General features: G+C 37.8%; 1 protein-coding gene across 2 annotated transcripts in view; it reads left to right on the forward strand.

Annotated features, from left to right (window-relative positions):
* LOC106130621 (protein bric-a-brac 1) overlaps positions 1-6,636 on the forward strand; it is a 226,767-nt gene extending 220,131 nt beyond the window's left edge. For both annotated transcript variants that reach the window (XM_060953746.1, XM_060953747.1), the window contains exons 4-5: positions 1,772-1,938; positions 2,255-6,636. In XM_060953746.1, coding sequence (XP_060809729.1) covers positions 1,772-1,938; positions 2,255-2,725 — 638 coding nt within the window. In that variant the 3' untranslated portion in view covers positions 2,726-6,636. The remainder of the gene's footprint in view (positions 1-1,771; positions 1,939-2,254) is intronic.
* The last annotated feature ends 1,953 nt before the right edge of the window (positions 6,637-8,589 follow it).

The raw sequence follows: 8,589 nt of genomic DNA on the forward strand, positions 1-8,589 counted from the left end.
ATTATGAAATATTGCTTGGAAAATATCTGTGATAAATTTTGAAACAAAAGATCTTTGGCTAGTAAATGAATACATATCTATAAAAACTTCCCGTTTAAAAGTATAAGAAAAAAGCCAGACACCTCATTGTAACTCTTGTTTTTTATTTAAATTCTACATAATTTCAAACTCGAGAGAAACCACTGTTAACCGCAAGATTGGTTTTAATAATTTCATTAAGAAAGGTTAAATAGATGAATCGAGATGTTTCCCCGTTTATTACGCTCGGCGGTCTATCAAGCATCCCACTTTTAATTTGTAGTTTATCGAGTCGTCGCAACTCAATTGATATTTTTCCGATTACCACACTTTAAAGCCAGAAGTCAGGAAATATAATTGAGAACTTGGAAAATATGATAAATAATTTTTATACTTATGATTAAATTATCTTTTCTAAGTTCTGATTGCGTGGAATTTTACTGCGAATTTTATGATGGCATTGCGAAATATCACGCCTAGCGATTGATATACATATTTTCATATGTTTCATATCTTGTTATATTTTTTGTTACTTTGTTTTTGGTACAGACGGAAAAACGAACAATGACCTCGTTTGACTATAAGATATCTATGAGGTCATTGCTTCGTGTTTCGCCTTTCCTAGAGAAAAATAAGAAAAGTTACATAAAGGACGTCAAGGGAAATTACTTATAAGTACCTAAACATTTATATTAGACCAAAACCAACTTGAAAAACTATAAACACAAAAAATAAGAAAATCAATAAAATCTCATTTTGCGTAACGACTTTAAATTTGTTTCAGTGTGTGTGAGACATGTCGATATTAATATTTCACATTGGGTATTATGAAAGTTAAATTATACCGTTTGTTAGTGCGGTAACCCAATTGTGGCCTCATAAGCTCACACAAGCTGTAAATAAGTAATGGAGCCAACTTCAAAATGTTTCAAAGTACATATATTGTAATCGGTCGTTCACGAAATATTAAGTAAAGGACGCGTTGGGAGGTACTTGTAAACAGTTATTAATATTTTTGGTAATCTTTGAAATATTTATTCAGTGACTATATTTGCTTTTGTACCATTTGATATACTTTGTTTTCTATGCTATTAAGACCTCATATTTTAATGAATAATTTTTGAACATAATAATAGATTTCCAGTAACTTCCAATAAGAACTTTTTAAAATGTTTGTTGCTCTTTACAAATAATACGCATATTTGATTACTATAGCAATTACCAGCAAATTGGTATCTCGATATTTTTAAGTTAGTAGAAAAAGCCAATTATACTCGTAGTTAACTATTTATCAAAATTTAAATTCACTGGATTTATCAAGAATAAATTATTAACGCAAGTAAATTGCAAAACACGTTTGTAAAGTATCTGCATCAAACCCGGCTAGAAAAGGAACCGCCCCGCGCGGGAGCAGCCTCAGACTTGTGGTTTTGGTTATCCTGCTATACGAGTACATGCAGGAGGAGATATAAGGACACTGTGTACATTGGCCAAAATTCTCGCCAAGACGCTGGGCTAGTATATTCGAGACTTCACCTGCAATTACTTATATTAACATTGCGTGCATACAACGGACTTAAAGAAGGTACAAGCTCACCTTTCGCCTCGTCTAGCAGTTGACCAATGTATACAGGCGCCTTTTACGACAGAGAAAGTTACCCCAAGCGCTCTTTGTAGTGAGGAGAACGACTGATCGCTGGGGAAGTTGTCTGTTGTGTCGCGTGTTCACGTTTACGGTTGTGCGTGCTTCCAGACTTAAGACCGAAGGGGCGCGGGCGTCCGCAGCGCATCCTGTTGGGCGTGTGGCCCGACGAGCACATTCGCGGCGTCATCCGGGCCGTCGTCTTCCGCGACACTCACGCGCCACATCCCACACACCACATCAAGGAAGAAGTCCTGCCTGTTTACCCGTCCATCACGGTCAGTATCTCTGATCACACTCTATAACTATATTACCCCCGGCGACTCTCATTACCCCTAATCACCTCTCCTTTCTGCTAATGCGAATATGCTCTTGCGAAGTTCAATTGTTGCAATTGGCTCGGCGTGTTAGATTTAGTTGTTATTTCGAAGAACTTCTACTCGTATCGCGCTCACCTTTTTGTTTGCAACGTTTTATTAGAAACGTTTACACAGCGATCGTGAAATCGTTGCAGATCTAAAAGGCGTGAGGTGAAACGGTGCCTATTCGACTGTCGTGCGGCGGATATTGTATGTTGATGTATGCGTGTTCCAGGACGGTATGACCGTGCCGAACGCGTACGGTGGTGTGGCGTGCGGCAACGGGCGCGAGGGCGGAGTGTCGCCCAACGCCGCCGCAGCAGCCGCCGTCGCCGCGGTCGCTCACGGCCTGCGACGGCAGATGTGCAACATGGTGGTGGCCGCCCAGAGGCCCCCGGACCACCCGCCGCACCTCGGCCTGCCGCCGCTGCCGCTGCAGTCGCCGCGCCTGCCGTCGCCGCTCTCCGCCGGACTGGAATCTCCGCTATGTTCCCCGCCTCCTCCCGGTCACGCCCTAGAGCCGCCCAAACCGGCTGATCCGTTCCGCCCTTTCGCCTCTCCACGACCTGACAGTCGTTTCTCAGAGCGCGACGTGGTGACCGACGCCACTGACATGGGGCCACCGAAGACGCCCGTGGCTAAGAACGGCAAGGACATGCCGGCCGGCACTCCCCCGCTCGTGGAGGCTCGCGCCGAGCACATCTGAAGCGAGGCCGCGGGCGGTGCGCAGACGCAGGCGCCGCTGAGCGCGCCGGCTCCGCCGCTGCCCGCTTACCCGTACTTCGTCCCAAGCAGGAACTCCGTGGGCTATTTTTAAATGGCATCGTGGCCGTAGTCTGTATACCATAGATTTAGTACCCTGGTATCCTATTAAATCTATGTTGTATACGACCGTTCGACATTCCAAGGCCACTGCAGACGGAGGGACGTAGGAGGGGTCGACTGCATGCTGTTTAAACTTTTTTTAATTATTCAATTTTAATTCAAATATGTATGTTACTATTATTTAACGTGGACTCGCTGTGCAATAAAATGCTTTGTTGTTTAATTACTTATGAATTTTGTGTAATGAAAGAATATTTTAATTTAATTATTATTTGTATACATTATTGTTTATGCATGTGTTCCAGTGAAATATTTTAGTATATTTTGTTAATATTATATGAAGGTAGGTATCGCGGGCTCGCCCGTAGTGTGTAGACTTTCAAACATTAATGTAAGCTTATCTAATAAACGTTACATTTTAGAGCCATCTGTGAACGTAGGGAGATCAAAATTTAATATTTGGCCCGATTTCAAAAGACTGTTTGGTATACCTATTCATTGTAATTCAGCAACATATTCGTGTAAGACAGAATTATAAATTAGTGTTAGCTGTATTAAAATAGTCCCGTCATTTGATCAGGTTGATGTAATTCTATGTAGATTATCGTGGTGTTGTCGCTTGCCGGCTCGGCGCACTCTTCACCGTCTCGCAGCGATCACAACCAGTAGACATAGTGGTCGCCAAATGTAATATAGATTGTATCATTAGCCTGTAGTGATTGTTCCAAATGTTAGGTTAAATTAGATGTCCGGACCCGTGCGGCCTCTGTCTTAACTGCTGCACATTATATGCTATTCCACAAATCGCAAAAATTAAATATTCAAATGTATTTGTAGTCGAAGTGTACGAAATATAATTAAGTGCATTTTACTTATTGCGATTTGTGGATAACTGTTGCGCTATTCTATTCAGTGGGATTTAAAGAAAAGTCCCAAGAACTTGGATACTTCCAAACGCTTATTGCCTGGCGTTGCTTCCACAAAATGATTGCTGTTTAGAACATGGATACCTAAAGACAACTGTATCTATTACTGTTTCATCATATAGATATCATCTCAACCTTTCGTCTATAGAAATACTCGCGGGTCCGATAGGTTTAGTAGCACTAAAATCGCCAGCATTGAATGTAAATCATTCGAAAGTCTGCTAACCTACCTACGCGTAGCTAGAGTATACATTTCAATTTAGATTAGCTATATAACTATGTAGCAAGTGACTTACTTGGCTGCCGCTGGCGCCATCTGCGTGATATTGGCAGGACACGATAAAAAAATACCAAAGAGATCTTGTTGACACGTTGCTAACATTTGTATCTTCTTCCAAGTATCCCAACTATTGTTTGTCGAATGCACGGAATTTTGAGCAAAAGATATTCGATGTGACATTCTGTGATATTCATTGATTCTGTACAAAAAATGTCTCAAAATGAATGAATTAAAATGAAATGGTTACGTGTCAAGTCACAGAGTTTGATTGATGGTCACGCTTGGCGCTGGCGACCAAAGCCTCGGAACTCTCATTAAGGTATGTGTACAAATTTGTTTTATTGATAATTCCCTTTCGTTTCATAGTTTCGGCGGGAAAATTACTAGTGTACGATTCTTCTTGCCGCAGGGGTATACCATTAGATATTGTTGGCATACTCGTTGGCGTATTTATAGAGGAGGACGCCTCGCGACCCGGCGGGCGTCCGGGCTGCCTCGTCGCATGCACGCAAGAGATATTATGATAAGTCTCCAAGTGGCCTTGATACTTCTCTTTTATTTGGAATTTGGATTTTTCGGTTCAAGTTTGAATTAGTGTATAAAAAAAAGACCAAATTATTAAAAATACATTTGCAATTCAAAACTAGTGTTGAAACTATTTGGCTATCCTTTTTGGAAATAAAGTTTAATCTAGGAAAATGGTAAAATTAAAACAAAGTTATATAATGGCCTATACGTTTCGGATGAATTGCGTAATTTTGGTAAATGTTACTACGCATATTTTCTATTGTGTAAGTCTAGGCTAATGTGTTCAAAAAGTAATTTAAAAATTAAAATTTTTGAAAAAAAGTAGAAAGTGCCTTCCAAATTTTTGACCACAGTAAGTGTTGGGATGGGTGCGGCGATGTATCGGCTAGTCGAGGCCGGTGGCGACAGTCGACCGACCGTCGAGCGACAGTCGCGCGACAGTCGCGCGGCGGCGCCACCGGCCTCACTGAACGTGCTGAACTATAAAAGTTAGAATAATAAAAATTCAAAATTATTATATAAAATTAAAATACATATGACTATTATATAGAAAAAAATATACATAAAATTATATATTTGGCCGATGTGGTTATACCCTGACAGGCAAGCGTTAGCTCCTTTTCGGCGTCAAAATTGATTCTCTTCGTTTGTTCTCGCGACCATAGTCCCCACGCAGACCCTGCGACGTGCCATTAGTTCGAACCGAATATGCGGTTCTCCAATTTGAATCACATTGACGATTTCCTAGTTATAATTCAAGAATTAATTTATTGTATTGGAGAATACATTTTTCGGATTACATAATTAAGTACCTATTTTATTTTCGTGATAGAATATAAGAAAAGCTTCTTGTAGAATTACTTTTTACGATACACACGAGAGGCGGTTTTGGTTGGTATAATTTTAATTGTAGACATAATTTATGATTTAAATTAGTCACGAACTGGCAGGTTATCCTGCGTGAAACCTGCAGCTATTTCTCAATTTTCTATTACTTTTGTGATAAAAGAAAAATATTTATAGATGTTTAATCGTAAAGAACAATATTACGTTTCTCAATGTTCTTTAATTAGTACCTATTTACTGTAACTGTATGTATATGCATTATTTATTTCGTTAATAACGCCAGAACGGGCTCAAAGTATACCTACTTACCTAATTGTATTTGATACCTACCCCATACTGATCGTCTATCAAGCTACCAAAAATCTCGAGTTAATAAATATTTATTGTTCTATGTATTTTATCGAATAACTGTTTAGTTTTAAGTACATAGCAGTCGGTAGGTATCAATAAATGTAACTTTAAATAAGTATTACCATTGCTTTGGGCTAACAATTTATTCATTGCATATCACACTGTGTAATTAAATTTTCGTTACCCCTGCGACTGTAGGCTAGACACGATTTATTTTGTCGACTAATTGTATTATTTTTTAAAGAATGATGCTTATTTTGTATGGGGCATCTCGAGAACTGTATTTTATAATTTTTAAATGCCGCAGGGGTAACTTAAACGTCAGTGAAATCATGGAAATATGTTTTAATTTTTCATGTAATATAAATATACGTGAATATTAATGTCGTTATATCAATTATGTTACTGAATCAATTATTGTTGTTAGGATTTATGTTTCAGTATGTGTGTTCCTGGCAAATCTGTATTGTTGCATAACATATAAATGCTGTATGCACAAACGATACTTTTATGCTTAAATTCATCCAAGTTTCTTTATTTTACGCTTGTGTATCGTAACTCTAAGTAGTGTTTGTGAATACAGAGGATAAATTCTGTTTAAGTAATCAAGCGTATTGGGCGTTTTTGCTGTCCGATAAATGAATACAACTTTATTTTTTCAATACCCTCGTTTATGTCATTAAGTTCTTATTGTTAGAAATATTACCTACATGACCCTACAATGATTTGCATTTCATTCCTATATTAACTTCTCTCAATATCTATGATTCATCTTAGGTCTGATTTAAGTTGTTATTTAAGTGGTATTTTTTATCACATTTCCCATAATGAGTGTGTTACAACTTTTGTCTATAATCAAAATAAATAATAAAAGTCGGGCAGTAAAACGCGTTAAGTAATTTACTCATAGCATAATTTACATGAAATTAGTTCAGTTATGATGTGCGCGTTTGAATTTCTTTAAGGTTTTGACGCAGCTATTTGATATGAGTTACGTTTCTTGACTACTGACGACCAGATGGCGTGGTATTAATGTGGAACATATTAGGAGGTAAAATTGCTATAGGTACCTCCTACTACTTAAATATTAATTATATATATTGGATAAATGCAATAGGAGTAAAAAACAAGTGATAAATCCTCTAAAAATTATAATATCTTTAATGAGATCTTAAACTGCTCATTGCTATGTTACACTTGTTTGATTTCATGATAGATACTTTTTTTCGATGAATATGCTATTGCATGGGAAATTGAAGTGCATAATGGATCATGACTTTAAGCTACTGTCACTAAGTTCATGTAAACTATGCATCTCAACATTTAAGTCGAGTACAATATCATCTAAATTGGTGTAATTCTTCATGTAACAGTCACATGTAGGCAGTATCGATAACCGATTACAGAAATTGTTTAGCTGTCGTCTTAGTAGTTACAAATTCAGTAATGTTTAATTTGTTTAATGTCACAGTGTACCGTTGTCTGGATGAATATATACAAATAGAGAATAATCTCGTTTCATTTCGTAGAGTTGAGAACCTTTTCTTTATTCCTAATAAAAAAGCTATACACAGCATACATACATATAATCACGTCTATATCTCTTGCGGGTAGACAGAGCCAACAGTCTTGAAAAGACTGATAGGCCATGTTCAGCTGTTTGGCTCAATGAAGGCACAATAATTTTTAAATCAAATCATTACTTGTGATGAAAAGTAGATTCTCTACGATAATCGGAAACGCTCATCGCAATGGCTGGACCCTGGCCAGCCAGCTAAATCCTGCCCCAAGCTAAAATTGACCCAAAAAAAGTTACTTGTAACCTTTTGGTGGACTAGTGCCGGTGTCGTTCATTACCGTTTTCTCAAATCTGGCCAGACGATTACGTTTTCTATCATACATACATTTAATCACGTCTATATCCCTTGCGGGGTAGACAGAGCCAACAGTCTTAAAAAGACTGACAGGCCACGTTCAGCTGTTTAGCTCACCTAATAATAGAATTGAGATTCAAATAGTGACAGGTTGCTAGCCTGTCGGCTAAAAGAAGAATCCCAAGTATATAAGCATATCCCTTAGTCGCTTTTTACGACATCCATGGGAAAGAGATGAAGTGTTCCTATTATTTTTTCTAATGGTGCCGGGAACCACACGGCACCGTTAGTATTTATTAATTAGTAAGTAGTGATACGTTTTCTATCATAGTTTGCAATTGCTGACGTCTATTGTCAGCAATTGCAAACAATGATGGAAAAGCTAGCTGCTAATAACCGAGGCTGGTCAATCGCTCCACGCCACTGCTGCTGCACGCTGCACAACAGACCAACCAATGTCTAAGGCATCATGTCGATAGGGCAGTACAAACCTGCTTCAAAGATTTTATTGATTCCCGTCAGTTTTTTTTTATTAAATGAATCAATGAGATGAAATGCATAGATAATAATGGGTCTTACTTTGATTAAATAAATTAATTTTCGACTTTTTGTTACTCCTATACCAAACGCCGATTTCATATGTAAGGGCCCTAATTTATAGTTATTTATTTTCATATCATTGAGTTGGATCCCATTACACAATATTTGACCTCGGGCTTTAAGCCATGCCATATCTATTCCAAATTTTGCGATGAATGCGTAAGAGACATTTTTAATAAACATTTCTGCTTTATTATACCGATATTTATTATACTAACATGAAAGATTTTATGTAAAAAAAAACCATTAATGTAAATGTAAGAAATGTTTCTAACCGCACGCAAACAAAATTGCGAACAAGCTAATTTTTAAATAAGTCCAATATCTGTTCTAAGTGGCA

This window comes from Amyelois transitella, chromosome Z, assembly GCF_032362555.1.
Source record: "Amyelois transitella isolate CPQ chromosome Z, ilAmyTran1.1, whole genome shotgun sequence".
NCBI lineage: Eukaryota > Metazoa > Arthropoda > Insecta > Lepidoptera > Pyralidae > Amyelois > Amyelois transitella.